Source organism: Natator depressus, chromosome 1 (genome assembly GCF_965152275.1).
Source record: "Natator depressus isolate rNatDep1 chromosome 1, rNatDep2.hap1, whole genome shotgun sequence".
NCBI lineage: Eukaryota > Metazoa > Chordata > Testudines > Cheloniidae > Natator > Natator depressus.
Genome location: NC_134234.1, coordinates 78,024,499 through 78,051,620, shown reverse-complemented (window position 1 = coordinate 78,051,620; position 27,122 = coordinate 78,024,499). Strand labels below are relative to the sequence as shown.

The 27,122-nt window shown below is 39.6% G+C and overlaps 1 protein-coding gene across 5 annotated transcripts in view; it reads left to right on the top strand.

The window, feature by feature from the left end:
• The window catches only part of KLF12 (KLF transcription factor 12), a 351,939-nt gene that overhangs the window by 77,624 nt on the left and 247,193 nt on the right, over window positions 1-27,122 (top strand). For 2 of the 5 annotated variants that reach the window (XM_074961996.1, XM_074962020.1), the window contains exon 2: window positions 23,809-23,872. The exons of the other annotated variants lie outside the window; for them this stretch is intronic. In XM_074961996.1, coding sequence (XP_074818097.1) covers window positions 23,852-23,872 — 21 coding nt within the window. In that variant the 5' untranslated portion in view covers window positions 23,809-23,851. The remainder of the gene's footprint in view (window positions 1-23,808; window positions 23,873-27,122) is intronic. 5 annotated transcript variants of the gene reach the window in all.

The following is a 27,122-nucleotide window of genomic DNA, read 5'->3' as shown; positions in this document are numbered from 1 at the left end:
AAAACCAAACCCATGAAAGAAAGTGTGGGTGTGGGGGCGGATGCAAGGGGGGAACCAAACCCCACAATTAAGGTTTCAATTCACTACCAACACACAACAGGCCACAGTAAGCTGTTAATAAGGGGATGCTTAATATAGCCTTAGTGGTGGAAGGTTAAACTTTAACCCTTTGATTGAATATTTTTAGTGGGTCCATTGTTAGCATTGTTGGTTCATTTATTTATATATTGACATTTCTCTAGGGCTAATCATTCAAAGATCTGTGAACATTCATGCTGGGAAAATCTGACTCCTGGTGTAAAATGAAACATTTTTGTCAGTGTTTCTTACAATCTCAGGATTGTAGCGATTATGCTTTTGCATTGTTTCTTAAAGTAAATAAATAGTAGAAATGATTAAGACTGATTGACTGTTAAACTTGGTTTAAAGCAAAGCAAAACAATGATTAGTTTCAATTTTTTAAAAAAAATTGGAAAACCTTATTCTTAATTCTTCTCTCCCCAACATCTTAAAATGAGTTAAATTGGTTTCTTTAAATGTTTTCTGTGTTTTCAATCAAGTCCATTTTCTTGTAAAATATAAACAAATTACAACCTGTAGCAAATTTTAAGACGGAGTTACAATTTATTAAATATAATGATTTAATAATGGAAATTCCAATAGAACTTCTACTGTGGTAACTCTTCGGTATTCAGCTGTATAGGGGTCTCTATTAATAGATTGAGAGTTGCCAATGTGAATTTTAGAATGCCTTAATGTTGCAACATACATCTGGCCATATCACAATTTTACCAGTGATAGTTTTTTATTTGGATACAATCTCCCCTTCCACATTAATGAAATATTAATTTTCAGTGTGGCATATACTATATAGAGAATTTTTTTTTGATTGATGCTATGTATCAGGCAAGCTTTCTTTACCTCATATCCACCAAATACTTAGATGGTCTGTTTTACTATAAAGTGAAATTTTGGGCCTTCATTGCTATCAACATCCTTACTGAATCTTTATTAATATATTTTGAAAGAAGAATGTCTCATGAGTCAAGTTGTTCAGTGAGATTTTGGGATGACTATGAGCAGCAGCAGCTATACCAAAACCATCCTTCACAAATTATACCATCATTTTACAAACTAGTTTAAAGTAATCTAATCAATTTTATTTTTGAGAATCCCTATACAGTAGACATTCTTAACATAATAAAGATGAATTTTGTGTGGTCCACGTGCTCTCTGGAGGTCAGATTGAACACTATTTTACTATCTTGGGCATACCATAGATCTACTTGCACTAAAGAAACTCACCCTTGTCCTTTGCAACATGACTCATGCAGTCTAGCTACTTCCTCAAAATTTTACAAACCATTCCACACCGGATCTCTCTGCAAATGTGTCTCCCACCTACCCTACCTTACTTTCGCTACGATATACTTTTTTTGTGTGTGTGTGTGCATGTTTTATGTATGAAAACAATGTCAAAGAAGAAAAAATAGTGTTACCATCAAATAAGGCCTGGTCTATGATTGCCATTACGTACAGTGGATTTTCTGTAAGCAAAAAGTGCTTTCAGTGTTTTATGACAAATAATGTGTAGATTAAAAAAAAACATCAGGAATTTGGAACACTAGGGCTTTAGGGGCAGTTTTTGTCTCTGTTACATAGGTGAAAGTTATTCTTGATTTACTCCGGTTTAATTGAGAGCAAAATTTGGCTCGTGATGAGTTGGTTATAATTCTCCCTCTTAGTTCAAACATTTGAAAATGCAGGGTGCCATGTGTAGAATTCAGATGGAACATTCTACCACAGAAGTAAAGGCGGTATTCTGCTCTCATGAAATAAAATTTTAACCAGTGTCAGTAGTCCAGCTACTGCTAGTACTACAGAAGAAATATGGTAATGTGGCCATTAATTCTGAATACTGCGTGTAAGTTAGATACTACGGTGTAGGGCACAATGGAATTGTATATAATATAAAAATCTAAGTTCTCTGTTATTCAAGAAGGGTCTACATGACCGAATTACAGAAGTTACAGATGAAAAGACATTTTAAACTATCAGTTATCCAGGATTGTTTCATACAGGTCAGTGTATTTTACAGTCTAGTTTAACAACCCAGGCAATGTGACTTCCAACCCAGCATTATTTTCAGTGTTAATTTTTTTAGGTAAACAAATAAGGTCCCCGCTGTGTAACTTTATGCACTATGAGTAATCCTATTGACTCTGAAAGGACTACTCACTGTGTGTAAAGTTTTAAGCACATGCAGCATTGTCAACTCTTGCATTTTTATTGCAATATTTGATCTTTTCTTTAACTTGACTGCAGGTGCTGGGCTTTATATGAATCATGCTTTTTTTTAAAAGAACTTAAAAAAAAAGTTTCTAGCCCTCATTGTTGTAGAGTAAAGCTTGAACATGTGAACCTTAGAGGCTAAAAAACCAGAAGGCAAATAACAATAATCCAAAATGTTGGGGTTTTTTTTAATTTCATGTTTATGTAAGCCACTTTCATGACTTTTCTGAGGCCTGACTTATGATTTTTTAGGTCACTTGGGGTTGGCAGTATTACACATGTACAATGCTGGGCTGGGGCGTAAGTATGAATCATTCAATTATGTACTAACTCCATCTAGTTTAATTGGTAACTGTTATATACTTATTAGCTGATCATGTATTGCTGTAATTTACTAGGTAATTCCAGTTAGTACTGTAATGTAATTAATATGAAACTATGGTTCATAGGAGATCAGATATATTTTTACACTTATTTAGTAATTACAGGATATTTACCATATAATTAAATGGACAATTGTTAAAATATACTTAAATACTACTGGTTCTTAGATGGCATTTGCTCCCTGAGTCTTAAGCTGTTAGCCGGATACCGTCTGAAAATATGAGACTACTTGTGTTGATGCAGGAATACAAGTAAGCTCTCTCCTGTTCCACTTTAAAAGTCAGCTAGTTTAAACAGAATAATATCATTTCATTAATTTGATGAGGGCAGTGTGAAGGAGCACTGCCTAATGGGAGCGTGGGAGTGGGCACAACACCTTCTGGTGCTTTGGGGAAAACAACGGGAGCATGGCCACCGAGACACAATCAAGAGGGGGCAGAGTCTGCACCCCTATGCTGCTGTGTGATGCAGTGAGGGGAGGCATGATGGTTTTCATCTCATTGATCTCTTCTTTCCCACTTTGGAGAGGCTAAGAGCTCCAGACAACTTTTACAGTCCCACTCTGCACTCTTCAGGGTGCTGGGTTCAGTTTTTGTCCCAAATCACCCAAACAATGACTTTCACTTAGGAATGTTTATGAGGATGACTGAAATGCGTCTCACTATTGGTATGTCTTGATCCAAAACACCCAGATTCTTGCAACTCTCATATATTAGAACAATGAGAAAAGCATTAATCTGACTGTGATTATACTGAACTTTTGCTTTCCTACCAATTCAATTTTAAAGAGAGGATGAATTCCACTTTTTGCTAATAATCAGCATTAGAACTTTGTTTAAAAAATTATCCAGTTTTACCTGCCATATCTTTGTTAATTCTAGTTCTTTATTAGTACATTATTTTCATCAGTGTGAGTAGAAGTATAAACAAATAAAAGTATTCCTGCCCTGAAGAGATTAATCTCAAGGCATCTCCAAAAAGTACTGCAGTGTAGAACAATGGCACAAAAGTGTGTAAGCCCAGCTCTGAGGTGTGGTTTAAGCTTCTCTCTGTTGCCAGCAGCTTGGAGCAGCTTCTTCCTTCTGACCAGGCTTCTGGTTCATTCTGGTAGTAGCTTCCAGCTTGTTCTGTCTCTGCCCTGGACTCATGGTGTCTGGGAAATGGAGTCTTGAGCCTTTGTAGCCGTTGCTGCTGTAATACAGGGACAAGTCCCCTAGAGGCGTAGAGTAACGTGTCAGGAACAACCAACTCCAGACAGGGGGTTACAAATGGGTAAGGCTGAGGAAGGGAGGAAGTCCAACCAGGACCATCTCGTAACGTGTAATGTAGCTGTATGGGGCTCTGCATTTTTTTAAGTGTGGGGGGGCAACTTTGTCATTCGCTCCTAGTCTGCTGCCTCACCAAGATCCTTTCTCCTGCCCCAAACTGTTTAATTTGGAAAGATATATTGTATTTAGGCCTCCAATGACAAGGGCTTTCCTCCCTCCCTTAACCTCTGCTGACAAATGCCTTGACCCCATTCACTTCCAAGAAGCTGGTCCTCCTCTCACAAATGTACTGTACTGTTCATTGAAATCCTCTTATGCAGCATTCTAGAGCTGGACTCGAATCCACTAGTGAAAGTGTTTGGGATTTATTATGCCCATGACAGGGCACACTGACCTCTTGTGAGTGCCTCCTGTTGGGTGGGTGCGATCCTGCACTCTTCCCTTTCTCTGCTCCTGTTGGCTCTTGTCCTCATCAGGCGGGTCTGCAGTGCATCAGCCCTCTGGCTAAGTCACACACTGTCAAACTGCATGAAAGAAGTTACCCCTCTAGGGTAACAAAAGTCCAACAGGGCCTATCACTGTGCCCTTGTTGGTATCTGCTCCCCTGTTTCTGAGCTCAGTTTCGGCCCCTTCTGGGTAAGCTTTAAGTCTGTCTGTGCCCTGTTTTAGAGCCCAGGACTTTCTCCCTGGAGGCTTTGTTCTCAGTAGCTCTCTGGTGTCCCTTTTAAGTCCTGCCCTTCATTTGGGCTTCTCAACCAGCCTTATCCTCTTGTCAGGACTCAAGCCACTTCCCCAGTGGCCAGTGGGGGGACCAGGACCCACCCACTACTTCAGATCTTAACCTAGGGACCCTATAAACAGCAGCCCTGAACTGCTTTCTTTTAATATTTGCTGCCGCCTCCTCCCGGCTGCTTCCCACTCAGTCCCATCTCCATCTTGGGTTGTCTGTCTGAGCAGGGTCTCTCCCAGGCCTCCTTGCCTAGGGAGTTTCTCTGTCTTCCAGTCCTCTTTCCAGTTTCTGTCCTTATTAACTTGTGGCAACAGCATGAGCACATGAAAGCTGAGGACTGCACACTTGTCTGCTGCATCTGAGCAGAGCTGCTGTCCAGAAGGCTGCAAATGTGAATAAGTCATCTGCAGTTTTGAGTACTGTGATGGGCACCAGTTAAAAGGGCTGCTTTTAAATGTTTGTTCACACAATAAAATCGTACCTGCTGACTGTGTATGTTGTGCGCAGTCCTCCTCCCACTGAGGCCAGTGGGAACAGCAAGCTCTCAGCATGTATGAAATTGGGACACTTTTATTGATGCACCTGAATATGGAATAAGATATCTAATGTCAGTCACCCAAGTTTGAAAACTTGGGCCTTCACTTCTCTGTGCTCCAGTTTCTGTAATATGAATGTAATACTTGTATACAGTATATCCCAAAAGGTATGTGATGCTTAATGTACATAAAGCCCGTTGGTATCATCAGATGAAAAGCACTAAAAAAAATAGTAATTTAAAATTCTCAGAGAGTCACCAAGGAACTGCATTAAGGTAACTTACAATAGTTACAATACTGGAACCATTTCAGTATATAAAATCCCAAATTATCATTTTTCCAGATCTTCAGCTTGTGGTTTTTATCTTTATTTGAAAATTTAAGACTCATCTGCTCAATAAAAATGTCTTACTAATTTTTTTTGGACTTTAAAAAACAACACTGACTTTCAGAACTCACCCTTATTTCTTAAAATCACACTTGTAACTCTAAATCATTTAGGTTTTGTGGGTTCCCCCCCCTGAACATTTTTAATATCCTTCAGCTCCAGTTGTTGCTGTAGAGCTGCTCATAAAATTACGTGGACATGCATTTAAATTTTTTTTAAAAAATGTATTTATTTTACACCAGCGGTATGTAGTTATATGCTCAGATCCCGTCTTCACCAACTATCAATTCTTTCTTGTGGCATCTATTTGTTTCATTTGGAGGAGGGTATATTCTGGTGAGATAGCTTTTGCTTACACATTTGGCTTATCACACAGGAGACTCCTGTGACATGACAGTTGAGAGCCTGAGTGGGTCTGGGATGCTGTATGGCTTTGGGGTAGGAATGGTAGAGAAATTTGGTGGACTTCAATGTTGATGACACAAAAGAATTCTGATTAGTAAGAATTGGCAGGAAGTCCAGGACCTGACCAAACTAGTGGCCAGATTCTTGCTGGCCCTTATGTGGATGTGCAGACATAAAAATTCCCATCCCATTACCTTCTTTTCCTGTGTGGCCTACATATGGACCAGGCAGAATTGCTGGTGAGGGTTATAGGGATTTCCTCTTTCCTACTTCCTTGGGGACAGAAGGTACCTGTGCACTGGCCAGCGTAGTAGCTTCTAGAGCTCCCATGGAATGGGATGGTGCTGTGTCAACCCTTATTTCAGCTATGCCTAAATGGCACAGTCTAGCTCCAGATAGCTAATCAGCATGATTGTAGATGAAATTCAAGTGCAGACAATGCAAAGTAATGCACACTGGAAGGAGGAATTTCAGCTACTTATACATATTATTGTATGCTATTAGTTACAACCGCACCCAAAAGAAAACCCTCCCCACAATTAAAACAAAAAGAAGTGGAGCCTTCCTGATGAGGCGCTTGCTTGGAAACCTGCATGCAGAGACATCTATTTTCTCCCTTTTCAGAGCTCTTTTGTCTGTAATGTGCATGATCATTAAGAGTAATACAGCTAATCTGTACTACTTTCAAGTAAGTACATTTTATGTAAAATGTCATAAAAATGATGAATGACAACACTAGTGATCAATTGATCAATTTTAGAGTGTATACACTCCTATTAAAATAGACACTTATCAGTGTCTGTTATATCATTCCTATTGAATAGGCTAGTTTAGCTGATTAATAACAACATTGCTGTCATGTAGTGACCCCAGACTGGAGCCTATAGATATTTATAAAACCCATCAAACTAATTAAACTTTAAAATTCTCCTTTTATGTACATACTTCCCATGTGCTCCTCCTGTAAAAAGCACTATTTCTAATATTACTAGTATGAATGTTATTTCTAAATGCAGACAAAGGATTCGAACCCAATTCTCTTGAGCTCACTGGTGAAACTTTTATTGGGTTTAAGGAGACCAGGAATTGGATGCTAAAACATAACTAATATCACATGGATCATTGTAGATTCAGTTTTTATTTTCTTCTTTCAAGGTGCTTCTGTGTTTCATTAAAGTACCACAAAAATATGTGGTCATGTTCTGACTTTAGATGTGCATGCAGGTTGGTGAGTTGGGGCTACCGTGCTCTTCTGGTATAGATGTAAGTGGGATCCCTTTATTGTTTACCTTAAACTGGAATGTGGTCTATGTCTCCACTTTTTCTTCCTCCACCCCCGACCTCTGTTACTGACTTCATTGGAATTGCATTGAAGTAACAGTGAGTAGATTTTGGCTTTAAATCAGGACAACAGGACCCTCTGAGTATTTAAATACATATGGTCCCGAAGGCACTAAGATTTATGGTAGTTCCAGTCTCTCACAGGAGAGAATGCCGTAGCCGTGGGTCAGCTGCAGAGAAGACTTCTCTCCTGCTCCATTGTTGTTGTTGACAGTTGATTTTTTTCCTGATTTTGTCCACGGTCATTATGGTAGATCCTTTCAGAGAGAGGCACACCTTGGAAGCTTGGCCCCACCCTGGCGGGGCCTTAGAAATCCAATGTGGGAGCCAGGACTTTGTCTGTGTTTGGATCCTTTTGCTTTCTTCCAGTAATTCAAGAGAGCTGACAGCTGCCTTAAGCAGCCATCTGAGGATTTTCCCCCAGGGCTGTTAGGCTGGCTGGGAATCATGGGAACTCGGTATGTTCTGGTCACAGACCTCCTAGCCCATCTTCCTCCCCCATGCCTCTGCCAGGCTGCACTGAGCACTGCTCCAGCATACCTAAGGACTTACCCATAGAATTTTGAATTTGATGTAGGATTTGATGGGAACCTGGTATAATGATTGGAAATTTGGAGTGAAATGCTTTCAACATTCTGTATTACTGGGTCATCAAACCACCACAATAACTAAACTGCTGCCATTTTGCACTGTAGGTAAGGCCCATGTTGAGTCCATCTCTTTCTAAAATTGGACGTTTGCCTTTGCTTTTTGGGTTGTGACTGCAACTTAATGAAAGATTTCACAAGCCTCTTTTGGTTACATTTAACTCTTTAATGAGCTCTAGGTTGTATATTCACCTTCCTCATTTGTAGGAATGATCCACTTTTTTCCCTAAATATATTTAATTAATGTAGCTTGTGTTTTGTTTACCCTCTGAATAGTTTTCTTTTCTGTAATTGGGCAAACTCGGTCCTGAACTACTGTACAGGGGCAGCGGCATAACATTTTGTGAACGCTGTTTTGATCTTCAGTGTTGATCTTTAACTTCTTTACAATATCTTGCAAAGCATAAAAGGAAAAGACATGCCAGAGTTTACATAAACTACTGGATATAAACACACTGTTAAAGATTTTCTCTCTGTTCAGATTTTTCTGCTGTGCTGATGTTTCTTTATTCTTCCTCGGGGCAATTCTGAGAGTGACTCTCTACTAAGATTTGGAAAAAATTAGTATGATATTTGCAATATGAGTCTCATCCTTTCTCACAAGTAGCATCTTAAGCACATTTGTTCATTACCAAAAAAGGCATTTTTGAAAGACATTTATTCCTTTAACAGACCTTCATGTAAGGAGGCTCTGTCAAGCAGTGGAAATTGGAGGTAAGTGGCTTACTGCATGGAAAATGAATTCATTCATCAAGTCTGCTCCTTGTATGGGCCATCTTTCTAGGCAGTTTCGCATTTCTGTGAGATGAACGTTCTTATAAATGAATTTTTTTACCAGTTATTTTTTCATTGTAAAAGAGGATGCATTGTACAGCATATTTTTGTGTGGAACACAGGAAAGCAGTCTGATTCCATACAGAGATTTTGTGCTATTTCCATTGAATTGTTTGTGTATAGTAAGAAAGTGGCAGGCCATTTATTTGCTTTGCATTTCTTTTAAATGCACCTATCCAGTGCTCCTGGTCTTGTACAAAAAAGGATGAAAATAATTTAAAATCGCCCCTAAATGATCATGATTCAAATTAAATTTTAAACAAACTGGTACCATTTATCCCCTTTAATTCTTTCTATCCCACTGTCTCCTCCTGGGAAAGTAAATATGCCTTGCAGCATGCCCCCTGAAAGTCAACAGATTGGATGTAGATGCATCCTCAACTAATGTGATCTTGCCAGCAGCCTCAAATTTATAAATCCAGAGGACTGTCGATTTGAGCACCTCATCTGTTGATCAGTTGATCTCATCTGCCAAAGTATCACTTGCAGAGAGATATGATTTCACTTCATTAAGTCCCAGTACATTTAGGGCTCTAAAGGTCAATCCTAGTTCCTTGAATTTCTGGTATGTCAAAGTAGCAATTAGCACGGGAACCATCATGCATACATACTCTGTAGAATTAGTGTTAACCATCATAAGAAAACTAGTTACCTCGTCTTCTTGAATGCACTATGTTGTATTTCATTTCATAAATGTGTATGAGGGCAAATATTGCGTTTGTTCCTCCAGTTGCTTCTGAAATTTAGCAACTTCTTAATAGGAAAAAATGTCTTCATTTTGAAAATGGGCAGGAAGATAAATCAAAGTTATTTTGTAACTTCAAGCAAGATTATGAAGACAGATAATACTGCATTTCTACTGCAAGAAGGACCAAATAGGTTTTTCATCCAGTGCTGAACCTAGCCTGGAATGCACCCTAAGGATGCTAAATCTACATGTGGTGGGTGAATGAAGGCACTTGATACAGGATTAGATGGGAGAGGGGGCGGAGAAATTGGAACATGAAACTTGCATGCCTCAAGCTACTTTTGCATAACTGCAATAAACACATGTTATGTTCAAGATTACATGTCAGAAGTATTGTTAGTTCTATAATTATGGAGACAAGGGTGTGATGCTCCTTCCTCTCGCTCTGGTGCAGAGATGGGAAAAATTTCTGGAAAAAGTCACAGTGAGAATATACTTATGAAAAAAGTGGCTGTGCATGAACACCTCAGTCCCCTTTTTGAAGCTGGCCATACATAAAAGGTTGAGGAGTGATGAATAGGTAACAAACTGAGTATCTTTAAATGGCATGTTTTACCTATAGTGGAGCTTTTACTCTGTAAAAAACTAGGATTGGTTAATCCTGCTCTGTGATTTCCCTCTCTTTCTGGCTATAGGGAAATGGGCTGATGGTGTCATGAATTTCACATGTGAGTGCTTTCTTTTCTGCAAATTGGATTTCACATTTTGACTTTCATTTTCCATTTTTACACTAATTAACTAAGCATAAACACTGGAATGCGTTACCTAGGGAGGTGGTGGAATCTCCTTCCTTAGAAGTCTTTAAGGTCAGGCTTGACAAAGCCCTGTCTGGGATGATTTAGTTGGGGATTGGCCCTGCTTTGAGCAGGGGGTTGGACTAGATGACCTCCTGAGGTCCCTTCCAACCTAATATTCTATGATATTTTATGTGGAATTAAAGTATGCTGTTGAACCACAACAAGCATAGGTCCAACAAGAAATTAAGGTTGCACGAGTGTTTCCATTCTAAAGGTTTATTTTCAGATGCTGAAAGCTGGAATCTTGCACCTTTGCTCTCATTCTGGGAGTAGTATGTTGATGTTGTTGAAAGTCTCAGCAAAAATGATTCTACCATTTTTGAGTATGAAAGGTCTTAAAATAGATAATTTTGGCCATTATTAAAAAAGAAAAAGTTGCGTTTTTTTTTTTTGAAGAAGCAGTTTGGTGGGAGGTGATAAAAGTTTAGTCAGACCAGTTCATAGTTCATGGATACATGTTCCAGAAATCTGTTGAAAATCTCTATTGATTTGACAGAGTAGTGTGGGCTTAAAAACTCTGTGCACAGGTCCTGTTTTTTGTTGTATGAAAATGGAATGTTGGTCAGTTATTAGTAAAATAAATGGGCAATATGTATCCATATGTTGTATGGAAGTTCTCATTTAATGTATGATTTCTTAACATCCTGCTGACTTTCATGTGATGTTGATGTATAAGAAATCTCATGGAATTTTGTTTTAATTCAATGTAGTAATTGGAATATGAACTATATAAAGGTGTATGGAATAAGGCAGAATTCCACAAGAATTCTTCTTGTTCTGAGTGTGTATATTGTGCAGCCCAGCATTCTCTTGTGTCTTGGAAATAGTTTTACATTTTAAAAATCATTTTATTAAAGCCCAAACCTAGGAAATTAAAAGAATATGATGGTTGCAGTCATACTCCTGACAGAATTCTGCACCCCTACAGAGGCGCAGAATTCATATGGCCCACATATTTCTGTGCCCCTCCCGTGCAAAAAAAAATGCAAAAGAAATCTTCAGGGTTACATGTGCCTTTTCCCTGGCAGCCCAGGCAGTGGGTATGTTCCAGGGTGCCTGGAGCAGTCTCAGAAATTCAGATCACTGTGGAAGGGACTGGGCATGTGTACCTGTGAGGGAGATGTTGATCACCATCAGGGGTGGGTCTGGGCAGGGTGGGTGCCTGCCAACAATTGTGGCTTGCTGGGGGCATGGAGGGGTAGGTCTTTTTATTATGCATGAGGAAGGTTCTTTCCCTGATGCAGAAATGGTAGCAGCCTGCATCCTAGTAACATTGTTAATGTTCCTATTATTAGTTAACTATTCCCATTCTCAGTCAATTCCCCCAGGAGCAGAAAACCTGTAAAAGTTTTAAAGTCCCTACATTGCCAGAGTGATGTAAAGCCTTACAAATGACTGTAAGGGAATCAACTAGGAAGATCTATGTGCTTTCTCACTCTTTTTCTGTGCCAAAGTGGCACAGTGGGGTAAGATTACAGCTCAGGATTTATTTTACTTACCCATTAAAAAAAAGATTTTGAGAGCAAATAAAACATTTACCAGGCAGTCAATAATATGTCAGGACAATCAGAAGCAAGCACTTCCTAAAGTACCCAGTCCAGTCCAGGACAATGATTAGCAAAACTGTATGACTTTCATGTGTGAAAATCTGAGCAATTTAAAATGACATTCTACTTTTTTTCCTGTTTGGTGTTCTGTGATGTAATTTAAATGAAAATCCATAACTGGATGTGTAACTGGAATGCAGGGTATATGTTACCAAGTGTTTGTAACTTAACTTTAATGTGTTTAGGAAATGCTGAATAGTTATTGTGACTTTTTTTTCTTGATTGTAGTTTAAATAAATTACCAAAACAATTGAAACTGGTGTGATTATATTGCATTATTTTGACAAATAAAATATGCAGAATTTTAATTTTTTTTGGCGCAGAATCCCCCCAGGAGTAAAATCAGTTCAGTCAAATGTCTGGAAATGTCAAAATTAAAGGGCAGCATTTTGTATGAGTTTGGCAGAGGGCAGAATGATTCTGTTTTTCTTTGCTCCATGTAATTAATTGCCCTCTTGTAATTTAAACACCACTTCTTATTAAAATGAATCTTTTCAGGATGGTGACACATAAGAGGTGAGAATTTATTTTGTATTTAAAATTTCACAAATGGAAAAAAAACTATTTAGCTTTTAAAATGTAGGTATTGCATATGCATTTTGACTATTTTTTTTTATTTGGTGTACCAGAAGGTTTTTTGTGCATTCATATCTGCACTTTGGTTTCCTAATTCTTGCTGACAAATAAGCTATAACGGCTGAAAGAGCCAACACTTCCAGATTAAGGACTCTTTAAAGTACATACGGACACAATTTTAAAAGGTTAGTGCATTCCCTATTGTTTTATACTACACCCGCTTTTGACAAACTAGGTCTTAAAATATCAAAATAGTACTGGTGCATTTAAAATTAAGAAGAGAACTTTTCCCTGTCTTCATTGAGAATTAAGAGTTTGCAGACTCCCTGTTTCAAATTTCTTCCTAACTGAAAGCAAGAAAGCAGAGATGAGCAATAAGGTGTCTTTTTAAATAATTCATTAGTTTCAAATATTAAGAGTTCATAAAGAAAAAGGGATCAACCTTGCAAACCTTTATTCAAGTGATATTGGGTATACTTATTAGAACAAGAACTACTAATTTGAATAAAGCTTTGAAACAAGAACTACTAATTTGAATAAAGCTTTGAAAGGACTGAGATAAATATACAGAATTCTTGCAAATTGTATGTTTTGTTAATGAATCCTCTACTCCCAGCTAATAGGTCACTCAATGCACTCCTTTCTTGTCTAAAAATAACATCATAATGAAATGGTAAAAACTAAACTCTGCAACCAGATGAGCAAAGTATAGAGCTCCCCTCCCTGCCAAGACCTTTGTGGTGTTGTGGTCCCTTACTGGTAGTGTTACCTCATTTGGGTTACAAGTAAATACTGATTTCGGAGATATCTCCCCATGGACCCACATCCCACTCAAATTAAAGTCCAGGGTACCCTTTTTACTTCTGTATACCCTGCAAACTGGATTGGTGGCACAGCTGCTGCTTCTTACCTTGACTTATGACGCATTCCAATAAGCGTGTGTCTCTGATTTCTCTCTTTACTAGATGTCATACACTGTAGAAGCTTTTATAGATATTTCATGCTATAGGAATTTGAGAGCTAGGTATCACGTGTTGCCTGGCAACTGGCATCCCACTTTCTGTGACTCTTGCTTCTCTTTCACTTTTAGTCAAAATAACAATGAAAATCACAATATGAAGCACTAAGTTTATCTTCAGAAATATTTAGACTAAACTTCAGATAATTTTTATCACAAACTCACTGCAGCAATATACAAAAAAGCCATATTAATAATAATAATAATTAATAATAAATAATAAACCCACCCTTAGACACAAAGAAAATAAACGCCAACCAAGAATTTTAAGAGAAGATACTATGAAAAGCAACTAGCAGCTTTGTTTGTAAGAACAAACTTAAACACTTGACCCCATTGTAACAGGTTAGTACTGTATATATGAAAAATGTCCTTTCAGTCCCATATAAGACTATACATTTGAATGTTAACATTTAATAAATACATATTGGCATTTTAACCTATTCTTTGTTCCATCTGGCAAAACATTGCAATCACAGCAGACAAAACAGTTGTTCACAATGTGAATTATAATCTTAAATACCTTTCTGACAGAAGCCCTGATGGCACAGTGGGTTCATTCTTAGTTTTGACTGCTTTGAATTAGAACAGTCTGGAAGTCCTTTTTTGAAGTTACACAACACATACAATCTTTTAGTAGCCCCCGGCTACTACACAGTTGCAGACTCTGAAGAATCACTAGTCTGTATTATCCCTGAAACTTTTGAATTTAGTTGTGAATTAGAAATCCAGTAAAGAGGGCAAGCCTGGGGGTATCTAATGCTAATGGTGCTGCTGGAGATTTGAATTGGGAAGTCCCTTCCTACAGAGTTTTCACTTCCAGAAAGGAAGAGAGCACCTTGTCTTGGTCTCAGACAACCCAATTCTCAATCTAATGCTCAGAGCAGCATTGATGGGCTTTGAAGAAGTCATATTCAGCCCTCCTCCTCAGGGGGGATTGCTGGGACTCAGGGCTTTTGAAGATTGTGAAGATAGTGTAAGTGCAAACTTAAGGGAAACCAATAAGACAAAATGTTTCCTTTTTATAATAAAATAAATGATTTGACAAAGTGATTCATAAGCCTGGATATTTCCAAAGGTGAGATTTGCTGTCTAGAGAATATAGATTTAAGTCCTGATTCAGCAAAGCACTTAAGCCTGTGAGCAGCATATAGCATTGCTATAGCCCAGCTTGGGGGTGACAGAGGCATGTACTACTGAGGCTAGGTCATCTTCTGCAAGGATGGTTTGTTTCTTTGCTTGCCAGAAATGATGGAAAGTGTTCAACGTGGCCGCTGCTCTGTGAGAGCTTAGTGTCAACAAGGAATGCAGGAGCACTCCTAAACCAGTGTCTGTATTGATCCGTTGTGGTTGTGTGCCTTCAGCTGAAAGAGACTGCTCTGCGGCGTCCAACTCTTCCCCATGTTTTCTTCTGCCTGCCAGTCTTGTTCAGGTTCAGCTTCGTCCAGCTCTGCTTCAGGCATGGGTTGATCTCTGCCAAGAGGAGGGTCAGTTTTGTGACAGTGGCGTTATTTAGCATGAAGAAGAGATTGAGTGTCACCTGCACAACGTAAGGATTGGACTTATTTGCCCAAATCTTGGAAAGAAGAATTTAACACAGGAATAACCCTCTAATTGTGCTAGTGAGCACTGCTCAATGAATTTATGAAAAATAAATTCTGTATAAATATCACTTTCATGTTTCCAGTATATTAACTATTTGTGACTGAGTTTGCCCCTGCAGCATCCCCTCATGCCCATCAGGGCATGACTTACCCAGGTATAGGTCTCTGTTGGTAGGTCGCTATCTCTTGCTACATCTGAGGTAGTGGTGCTTTAGCTCAGGGGTAAAATCAAACTTCAGTTCTACCACTCCCAGAGAGAATTAAGGTACAAAAAAAAAAATCTGGATAAAAAACAGGTCATTGAATGAATATTCTGTGGGATCCTGCTGTTCTGTTCAGGGCTTGTGTTCAAGTAGTCCATACTTTATTTGGTCCCCTAGCAACCTGTCCTCCCTTCTAACAGAAGGCTCGTCTGATTGACAGCCTTGCTAACACTCTGGGTTGCAACCAGGCTTCTTTCACATCAGGAGAAGTGGAGCTCTGCCCTCCTTCCTTGTCAGTCCAGAACTGGGGTCTCCTCCTTTTAAGTCCTCTCTCTATTCCTGACATCTGCTGAAGGTGTTGGGAGCCATTGTACTTTCGTTGCCATTGTGGGGCCTATCTGCCTCATCAAACTATTCTATTTTGATGAATGAATATTAAGTATTATTTATAATTTAAATATATATATATATATATTCTCAAAGTAGAGAGATAAAAAATATAGTATGTTCATTCAAAGTCTATACATTAATAAGATGGACCTGATATCTCATTTCTGAATCTGACCCGTACATTTTTCCATCCCCCAATGGTAATGTTTTGCGAATCAGTGAGGGTGTTAGACATGCTGGAAATACCTTAGTTACTCTGTTACCCATGAGATCTCACATGGATTGGACATTTCAATTCTTTATTGTTTTCTGCTGGTGAGAAAATGAGCCTATGGCAAATATGTGGTAGCTTTGGTAAATGTTTAAAGTTTTTAAAATTCTGAAACCCTAGTTTTATGAAAACAGCCATTTTTTGGTTGGAAAGGGACACAACTGTGTTTTCTTTTTGCCAGTTCTCATCAGTCTGAGGCCTGGTCTACACTACAAAGTTAGGCTGATGTAAACCATCTTGTGTCAACCTATTTGTGCATGTGTTTACACTTAAATTTGTCTCCAACCAATGCAAACTCTCCATTACATTGTTATGGTAACACCAGCTCCGTGAGCCGTATTGAGCAATGGTTGAATTACTGAGGTCAATACAGTGTGAGTGTAGATGCTGCATTACTTATGTTGATTCTAACAGTCCTCCAGCAACGGTCCCACAGTGCCTGACAGTGACCGCTCTGGTCACAATTGTTAACTCCACTGCCTAGGGGTAATGAAGACTGGAAGCCACTCCCCTCCTTTAAAACCCAACATATTTTTGAAATGCCTTTTCCTGGTTGTTCATCTTGGCAAGCCCACTTATAGCAGCTCTCCATTGTCATGTGCAACTGCCCAGTTAATCACACCAGCTACACAATTCAGATGCACTCAAGCATGGAGTATACAGTAGATTTTGGATCTCCTGGTCCAGTGGGAAGAGGAGACTGTTCAAGCACAGTTACAGGCCAGCTATAGAAATTTGGATACCTATGAGCACATTGCACGGGGAATGCAGGAGAAGGGGTACAATGGGGAGCAGCAGAAGTGCTTCCTGAAAGCAAAGGAACTGCAACAGGCCTATCAGAAAGCCAAAGAGGACAACAATTGATCCAGAGTCAAGCCTCAGACCTTTCTCTTTTACAAAGAGCTGTATGCGATATTTGGCGGAGACCCCATCACCACTTGCACATACCATGGATACCTCCGAGGAGCCTGAGTCAAAGGTCCCTGGCATGAACAACAAGGACGGAGGTGGAGCAAGAGGATGGGGCATATGTGACCTGGGGACTCCATTGTGCTTTGAGCCAGAGCCTGTTTGAGACTCCACCGCAGTCCAGTCAGTCCTGGCAGTTGAGCATGGGTGATCCCAAAGCAGGGGAAGGAACATTTGGTAAGCATGTGTGTTTGTTTCTCATTACAGTGATGGCATCCCCAACTTAGCAGGACACAGCTATCAACTTTTCATTAATTCACAACAAAGAGAGGTAGAGTTATCTGCTTTTTCTTCCCCTGTAGAGTTAGGCCGGGGCATCCCGGAGCAGTTTATGTACACAGATGTCCCTGAAATCCTTCTGAGAGCTCTTGATGAAACTTCCATCGAGTTCCTCTACCATCCTCTCCCAAAAGTTTCTCTGGATGGTGGCCTTATTTCTTCACATAGGACATTTTTTTCCCTATGCCAGTTGGCTATAACTGTGGCTGGCAGCATTGCAGTAAACAGTCTAGCCACATAATGGCCCGGATAACTTTGAGACACCAGCAGCAGCTGTGCCCTCTGTGCCTTTGTTACCTTCAGGAATGAGATATCAGCTAAAATCTCCACAGCTTATGGAAAATGGTGCTGTATTCAGTGACACTGACCTATACTCCCATATAGTTTCATGCATTTCCCTCACCCCTAGCAGGCCATATTCACTGTGGCTGGTGCTGTGAGTGGCACCGTGCACAATCACTCTGAAGCAGAAGTGTCAGTAATCAAGTCTTGTTTAAAAATTTAGGAGAGCATGGGAAGGGAGTTCTAAATCTAACTTTTGATTTCCGTTGAGACTAAACAGACAGTGGTACCTCTTTGTGTTTTATCTGCATTTATGGCTGTTGTGGTCTTGAGGGGTTCTCCCTCCACACCATTGGAATGCCTGACACAGAAGAGGAGGAGAAAGAAGAGGACTTGGAGTGACTTATTCAGTGAGATCCTGCAAGCCAGTGCTGCATTATCCTTCATAAGCAGAGGGCTTGGAGGATGAATATTGAAGACTGCATGGAGAGGAAAAGAGCAGAAAGGCCCGGGGGTCCCACCAGGAAAAGGAGAGGGAGATGCATCAGGACATGATGGGGCTTCTCTGGCTGCAGACTCTAGTGGACCTACAATCCTGTGCTTGCCTCCATTTGCAGGCCATGGGGTACTACAAAGTACAGCACCTCCCTACAACCACCCTCCACATTCCACATGGCATCAGGGGCCGCATCCCTTCCCTACCACTCTACACAGGGGGACATTAAGGGCAACGACAGCTTCATATACACTAACCTGTGAGAACCACAGTTGATGTATGTGTAGCTAAAATGGACATGAATGTTTCTTCCTCTTATTTAACCTCTGTTCCATAAATTTATTAAGGTTTTAATGTATTTGCTTTTAAATTACACAGAATTTCTTAAGATGTTTTCATTAGTCAATAAAACTGTATAGTTTGGTAAATAGTTCATCTTTATTGATTTCCAACATATACTGCATAATGTCTGGCGGTAGTGAAAGCACCATTTACTTGTTGTTGTACACTGTGACACAACTCATAGGATCAGTGACAAACAGTGTAATAATGATAAATGTACAGGAAGCACCACAACATTAACCGGTGCATTGTCAGTATTATAGATATGCACCAAGCACCATGCAATTCCTAACAGGCCCCCAGACTGTAGGGCTAGGTGACGCACAGTACACCACAATGCAGTACTGTGGCTCGCTGTTAGTGTTCTTTCAAAGCGTCCCTAAGCTGTATAGCTCCATGTTGAGCTCTTTTGATAGCCCGTGTGTCTGGCTGTTCAAACTCCTCCACCTCAGTGGCAACTTCCCCCACTTTTCTTCACATGTATTGTGCAGGATGCAGCAGGCAGCTATAACAGTTGTTATATTTTTGTTACTGAGATCCAGTCTAGTAGGTAGACAACATCAGCGAACCTTCAATCTACCAAAAGAACATCCAGCTGTCGTTCTGCTGAGCAATTAGTCAAATCTTTCTTTGGTGCTGTCAAGGTGGTTGGCATGCAGCTTCATGAACTGGGGAGTAAGGGGTAGGCTAGGTCCCCCAGGTTCACTATTGGCATTTCAACAACACCAATGTTAATCCATTGACTGGAAAAGAAAGTACCTGCTTGTAACTTTCTGAACAGTCCTGTGTTCTTAAAGATGTGAGCGTCATACACCTTTCCTGACCGGCCAACACTGATGTCGGTGAAACATTCCTGGTGTTCTGTCAGTGCTTGCATAACCATAGAAAAATAGCCCTTTCTGTTTGATGTACTCTGTGGCAAGTGGTCTAGTGCCAGAATGGGGATATTCGTGCCATCTATTGCTCCAGCACAGTTCAGGAACTCCATTGCTGCAAATCCATCCATTATGTCCTGCACATTGTTGAGAGTCATAGTCCTGCATAGGAGGAGATGATTAATGGCCCTGCACCCTTGCATGACAGTTGCCCCGCCAGTGGATTTTCCAACTCCCAAGCAATTTTCCACTGACGGGTACCAATCTGGCATTGCAAGTTTCCAGAGTGTGATCGCCACTCCGCTGTCAGTGCAGCTCTCATTCTGGTGTCTCTGCACTGTAGGGCTGGGTGACCTCAGCACACAGATCTGGGAACGTGGCCTTGCACATCTGAAAGTTCTGCAGCCACTGCTCCTCATCTCAAGCCTGCATTACAATGAGATCTCACCAGTCAGTATTTATTTCTTTGGTCCAGAAGCAGTGTTCCACCATGTGCAGCTGCTCTATGAATGCCACCATCAATCTGCCCTCCAGGAAGTCATCATGTTCCCCATGACTCTTCTTGGGGCTCTGTAGATATTTCAAACTCAGACAGTAGGCTCATGTGGCCTGTGCTTGCAATGCTCATGACAATAGCGTCCATGCTTCTCTCAGAGATGGTGGACCATGACAAGTCCTTCCTGGGTGGAATTTTCAAAATAAGTACGAAATGGCATTGGAGAAATTTGCATGTTGGGAACGCAACCCTGCTGTCCCAGTCACCCCCTTTGCTACTTGTTTCTGCCCCACCATGAATTGCCAAAACTTCCCAAAAAACAGTGTGCTGGACTGTGGTAACATTGTGTTACCTGCATTGAAACAAGCGCTCCTAGTGAGTATGTGCAGTGCCGACACATGTGCGCAAGTGATATGCTAACTGCTGCAGCTTTGTGCCTATGTAACTTGCATTAGCAAAAGTTTGTAGTGTAGACCTGGCCTGAGACTGATGGTTCATGTTTGTAAGAGACTTTGCTCTGTGATTACAGAGAAAACCCTTGGTCATTTAAGAGTTTTGGATCAAACAAATGTGGTGTTCTCGTTTCCAATCCTCTTATTTTGTGCTGTAGGTTTTTTGCTGGTACTAAAAACCATTATTGCAAAATGATACTGGATGTAAGTACTCCTATTTGGACTTTTCACATCATGTTCCATTTACTACTTAAAACAAAACAAGTATTTCATAGCAACCTTATTTAAACCTGGAAGAATAAATTATCTTCACAAAAATCCAGGAAGTGATTTTTTTGTTGGTACTTTTATTGAGAGTTGCATGTTCTCAGCGCATCTGAAAATTAGGCCATTTTATGATAGGATTACTAGGAGCATGTTTACACTGCACACTAAGCCAGGGTCTGTGGGACCTGGACTTGTAGACTTAGTGTTTCCAAGCCCATGCTTGAGCATCTGCATTGCATTGTAAACCTGGGTTTACAATTGCTAGACCTGGGTGTCTCAGCCATGCTAAAGCATCCATACTACACTATGCAGACTCTGACTCAGGTCTGTGACTTGAGCTGTGTCCACACTGCAATATGGCAGCGCTTGAACCCGAGGTGCAGCAGGACTTAGTCTCTGACTCTTTCCCTTCCTCCCCTCCTCCACAGGCCAGGTCCCGAGTGGTTGCTAACCTCAGTCAAGGTGATTTGTGTGTAGATGGAAGAGGGGTTTGGGCTTAAACCTGGGTGAGAGCCCAGGCTTAGTGTGCAGTGTAGATCTACTGTCTGAGTTTGAAATTGCAATTTGATGTGTAGCTTTTTATTTCCAGTTCAAATCCAACCCAAGTCATAAGTAATCAAAATTTTTACCTTTTGATATCTCTATGGTGGCCTGTGTGAATTGAAGTGGTGGCAGGTATCCACATTGCAACTAATCCTAATTGGCACCCATCTCATTGGACAGGCGAAGGACTGAATGTATGCCCTGGAGAATTAATTCCCTGCTCATCCTTAAAGTGTGTGGGTTGATGCGCAATCATGGGGCAGTGTTGTGGTCATGGGGTTTGTGATGTGCTTACACTGTCTGTTGAGGATTTGGGCCAACCAGGAACATTTTCATGAGCCTTCAATCTCACATACAAAAAGAATGAAAAAAGACTGGCATTCTAAAGGTGAAAGGGAACTAACAATTCAGTGCTCAGTAAATTGAGTAAACACGCATAGGGGAATATATAAACAACACCAATCATTCATCATTGTTAATGAAGGAACCTTTTCACCGGTGGGGCGGGTGGGGGGAGAGAATTGTGCATGATTTAATAATGTAAAACAAATGCAGCTATGATTAGTAAGATAGCTACACTTAAGCATTTTGAAACACACATCCCTGTTCTCATTATTACCATAGCCACAGTGAGCTAATAGGACTTCCAGCATTCACTGGTAACATGAAGCTGAGTTGCACTGTAGGATGTTTGTGTAGAGAAATAACTGATGAGAAAATATGAGAACTGGAAACAATTACAGGTCAAACGAACTTTCCTTTTGAGGGATACCCTATGGAGCTTTGAAACGCTGTACATTTAATTTAACAGTTTTGTGACTGAGTCCTTTCACAGTCAATTTAGATAACCATGCCATGTGTATACATTTAGGACACAGAAAACCTGGCTCAAGTGTTCAGTATTTGGATGTTGGCACAGAAAGGGGCTGCTAGGAAGTCAAAGACATCTCCCTACAGTGTGCAATTCCAAAAAAAAAAAAAAAAAGTAGACATCGCTCAGTGCTCACTGGCTCAGTTGTAAGCCAAAGAAAATTTGCCTCATGAAATGGAAATTCTGAAGCAATTCAAATAATGCCAAAGGAGATTAAACAAAAAAGACACTCTCCAAGATACATCAAAGATGGGACAAATACTCTACAGTAGTTAGAACATTCCAAGCCTACAGAATTTAATTAAAGTTAGTAAGGTCATTGTTTCTAGGTAATTTGCAACCATTTGTGACTCATATCAATGTTAATTGGAACTTACATTTATTTTATTTCTAAAAAAAAATTGGATTAAAAGTTAATAAAAAGTTATATAGATTTGGTGCTTAATCACTGGGATGTTAGTGGGTTTCATTAATGTTTACTATCTTTGCTTCTTTTCCAGAGTCTCATATTGTTTTAAAGGTAAAAGGCTGTTCAGAATGTTTAAACGTGATAGCTATGTTAATGTATGTACAGCAGTAATGAAATACTGGGTTATGGCTTAAAAATGAATAGGTTATATACACGTCACTATTGGAGAGACAGCATCAGTTTGAAAAAAAATCAAGTTATAACAGATTATTTATAATAGCTCTCTGACAACAGAGTTAGTCTTGAATTCACACAGCTTACTTTAATAAAGGGGACATATGAAAGTAAAAGTCCATTCCAGTTATATGCATGCATTCTGGCAAGAGGTTTAAGGCACAGTGTCAAAAAATTAAAGGCCACAGTTTTGGCCTCTGGTTTTTTTAGGTTTTTTAAAGGCTTTCAGAAATTAGAATATACTTTGCAAAATCTACTGGATTTTTATAGTTTATCTAATCTGAAGAAGCAAAGGAAATAAAAGTATTTTGTTTATCTGTTTCTTTTAATGTCATATAATTTTTTCCCCGTGGCTTAATTCTGAACTATGAAAATTTTTTGCCACATATAACCTGCAAACCTTTAAAAATATTCATTTAGATTATTAGATCTGCTACAGTCTTACTTAGCCCTGGTCTACACAGCGGGGGGGATTGATCTAAGTTACGCACTTCAGTTATGTGAATAACATAGCTGAAGTCGATGTACTTAGATCGACTTACCGTGGTATCTTCACTATGGTGAGTCGACTGCTGCCGCTCCCATGTCAATTCAGCCTGCGCCTCTCGCGGAGCTGGAGTACAAAAGTCGACGGGAGAGCGCTTGGGGGGTCGATTTATTGCATCTAGACTAGACGCAATAAATCGATCCCCAGTGGATCGATCGATGCCCGTCAATCAAGTGGGTAGTGCAGACATTCCCTTAGTTATATTCCCTTTTTATGAATATTCTAGTGAATGAGTTTTACTAGCAAAAAGGTTTGCCTCAAACAGCAAATATTAATCAGATCTTGCAGAATATTTCTAGCAAATAAATTTTGAAATCAAAATTGTTAGTACTTGAAATTGACATCTGCTAAAGGGTTACTCCATCCAATCATGCCGTATAAATATATCATGTGACCTATTGTCCACACAAAGAAGCTCAAATTTTGAACAATCAAGTAACTGCTCAGAAATTGAACATCAATTAATTGAAAAAACATCAATTAATTGAAAAGCACAAGACACAGCTTAATATTTGAAATATTCAGCCTGCTTTATTTAAAATATTGAAAAACACAGTGCTTTTCCAATGTTTCACCACAGAGTAGATCCCTCTGTTTTTGAAAAAATAGGCAATAAAAGTTGAGAAACAAAAATAAAACATTGAAGAAGTTACGTCTGCTCAGTGCCCATTTCCTAATTAATTCAGAATTATTGATTTTTTTTTCAGGATTGAAGTGGATCTAGGAACGAATGGATGACTGAGTACTCATATGAATAGGAAAGCCATAAAAGTTTGTTGACAATTTTACAACAATATACATTATATAACAATATACAATATATAAACATTACTGGTGGCATCAGAAATATATATTTTCTTTAAAAGCACATTAAGTGAAGTAACAAATGTTCTGAACTTCACGTTCCCGTTGTCTGTCAGACGAGGTTCTGTTAACAAATAATTTGTACGGGGTTTAATGATACACTTTCTGATACTTTTAAAAAAACTAAGTTTTCAAAAGAAAACAGAAAGCTAAGTGAAAGTATTCAGGTGGGAATGGTTATTTTTATTTGAAAAGTATGCTTTGGGACAAATTCTGTGCTGGCTTAAGTCCCATGCAATTCCATTGACTTCGGAAGGGTTGAATGGCATGAGATTTCAGGGTGTTTCTTCTTGCCATGCACAATGTTGAAGTAATTGTTAAATGGAGGATGTCTTCCATTACAGATGCTAGTTATGCAGCTTAATGCATTGTTGGATGAGTGCAATGATTGGTTGGATGAATGCCAAACTGATAAGTGCAGTATGAGAAACTGAATAGAATAGGATATCTTAGTTAGATACTTGGTGCTTTTTGATCTTTCTCTGGAGTATCATCTTTTAAAAGTGGGGTGGATGTTTCTGCAGCATCCATTTTCTGTGGTTATAAGGGAACAGGCACTGGTGGTCCTCGGTATTTCACTGTCCTTAATTTGCACGCTTTATAAAATGATTAATTTCTGTATGTTTTGAAATCTGCCTCTGTCCTCCGAGCTAATGGCTACTAATGCTTAGACTTTAGCTGTGATACTACTTGAACCAGTGTCCCTTCAAGGCTGCTTAAAGGAAACTGTCTTTGCTTCCCTGTCTGCATAAAGTAAATACATTGTAATGGCGAATACAATTGGCAGAACCAAGATTTGGAGTACAGCCACTCATTTAAGCGGGGCATTTTGAAAGATCTAATGATGACTGTCGGCTGGTGTAAAACAGATTTAAGCAAAGCTTTCCTCATCATTCTCATGCATTCCAATTACAGAAACAAAACTAAGCTTTTTCCTGGAAGCGTAATACCTGTTGGAAACAAGAGTTTTCATTCTATGCATTGTCCCAAAGTGGTTCACCATGGCAATGAGACTAGTCATCTCCTGAGATCATTCGGATAAGGATGCTAATTTACTTAGATGGACATGGTGGGTGAATAATATCTTTTATTGGCACAACTTTGGTTGGTGAGAGAGACAAGCTTTTGCGCTACACAGAACTCTTTTTCAGGTCCGGGAAAGGTATGCAGAGTGTGAAGTGGCCACTTCACCTTGAATGGTCCCTTTGAATACCCGTTAACTACTTATGCTAAATTATATGCTCCACCTTGTATTTAGCTGTGACACTGAGTACCTTTCCCTGACCTGAAGAAGAGTTCTGTGTAGCTTGAAAGCTCAACTCTGTCACCAACTGAAGTTGCTCCAATAAAAGATATTACCTCATCCACTTTGTCTCTCTAGTATCCTGGGTCTGATACTGCAATAACAACACTGCTTATTTACTTAAATGGTATTTTGATTGTAACAGCTACAGAATGGCTCAAAAGCTTCATGTTTTGGCAATAATTCACTTGAAGTTTTTAGTAGGCACAGAAAAGTCTGCTCTAATTTCTCCTCTGTTGAGACTTTCTAGTAATTACAGTGGATATTAATCTGTTTACATTTGGAAAGGAAGATGATGTCTGTCTGAATCTGCACAAGTTTTTTTCATGAAGTTGATGGATATTAAGGTTCTGATCCAAAACATTTTGTGATTCAAGAGATTGTTATTAGTGCTTCAGTACTCCTTGGTCCCATTGTGCTTGGTGCTGTGCAGACCTGGACCAGCAGGTGATGTGCGCTCCCATCATCATCTAGGGAAAACTAAAAAGACTCGTGAGATCTCGCCGAGCTCAACTTCCTGACTTTTCGACGACTCTTCTCTGATACCAGTGTCTGTTGGATGGAAGGAAACCCACACAGCTGGGGAACCAGTGTTTGCATGTTACAAATCTCTTGGATAACTCAGATGTAGAGGAGGGAAAAACTAATGCTATTAAACGGCACTTCTTGGTAGACTTATATATTCCTGAAATGCAGCAAACAGATGTCTTAAAGAGAGCCTCTCTTGATTGCCAAGAGAGCTAGCAAAGACCCCTTTATTTATATGTAAACAAGCTGGAGTTCCTGTTGGGCTGGAAAGTTCTTAATGGGTTACAGATGAAACAGGATACTTACACACCTATTTTGCCAGGTCTGTTCAGACAACAGTGCTGTAGTGTCTCTTACCATAGAAATAGAGGAAGAACAAGGTCAGACTAGATGACCATGATGGGCATTAGAATTAGGAAGTTCTGTCAGGGCAGAAAGTCTAATTGCTTATCACATCCCAGAGACAGAGAAAGTTATGGCCAAAATTCTGAGAGGGGGAAGGGCCACCTGGTTCTTTCAGTGCTGGAGTCTCCTGTGGTGAACTCAAGAAACAACTTGCCACCACTTACCATCATAAAACTGAAATGTTCCTAAGTTTCCTGGATAAAAGTGCAGTGGGGAGAGATGCATTTTCATCCTCCTGGTGGTGTCTCCAATTCCTGTCCCTATTTTCTTCTTTCTGGTTCTCTACAAGGTGTTAGCAAAGGTAATGAAGAACTGCAGAGCAGGGTGATGTTTAGGTGCATCCAAGGCATCGTTTTTCTTTCTCATACAATTCAGGTTACACTCCCCAGTAGTCTTGGGGTAGTTGATAGCTGATCTAGATAGATAGATAGATATGTATGAGAGAGGAAGACAGTGAATTATGATTATTGTTTTTTTTTCTGTCTGGGAACCTATGCAAAATGAAGGATTAAACAACCAGACTGCTAAACATCTGCTTTCAGATTAGAAAAATGCAATGACTAAATCATACAATTGTTTTCACAGAGACTTTGTTGTATGGACAAATTCAATCCCTGGGAATAAAAATTCTCTTTCTGGAGCTCGGACTGGTTCTGGACAATTTAAGCAACAAAGAGGCAGGTGGTACTTCTACTGCCACTATTAACATCTAAGGGTGAAGTCTTGGCTCCATTGAGATCAGTGGGGCTAGGATTTCATTTTAAGCCTCTGGTTTGGCTTCTTTTTTCCCTACAGGTAAAGCCATCAGACAGTTTAAAGGCCACTTAAGACCAAATATGACTTGTCTTTGGAACATTAATATTCTGGTATATCATTAGCATCATAGACAGCTTCTCTTGCATCATCAGGGATTTGTTTGTT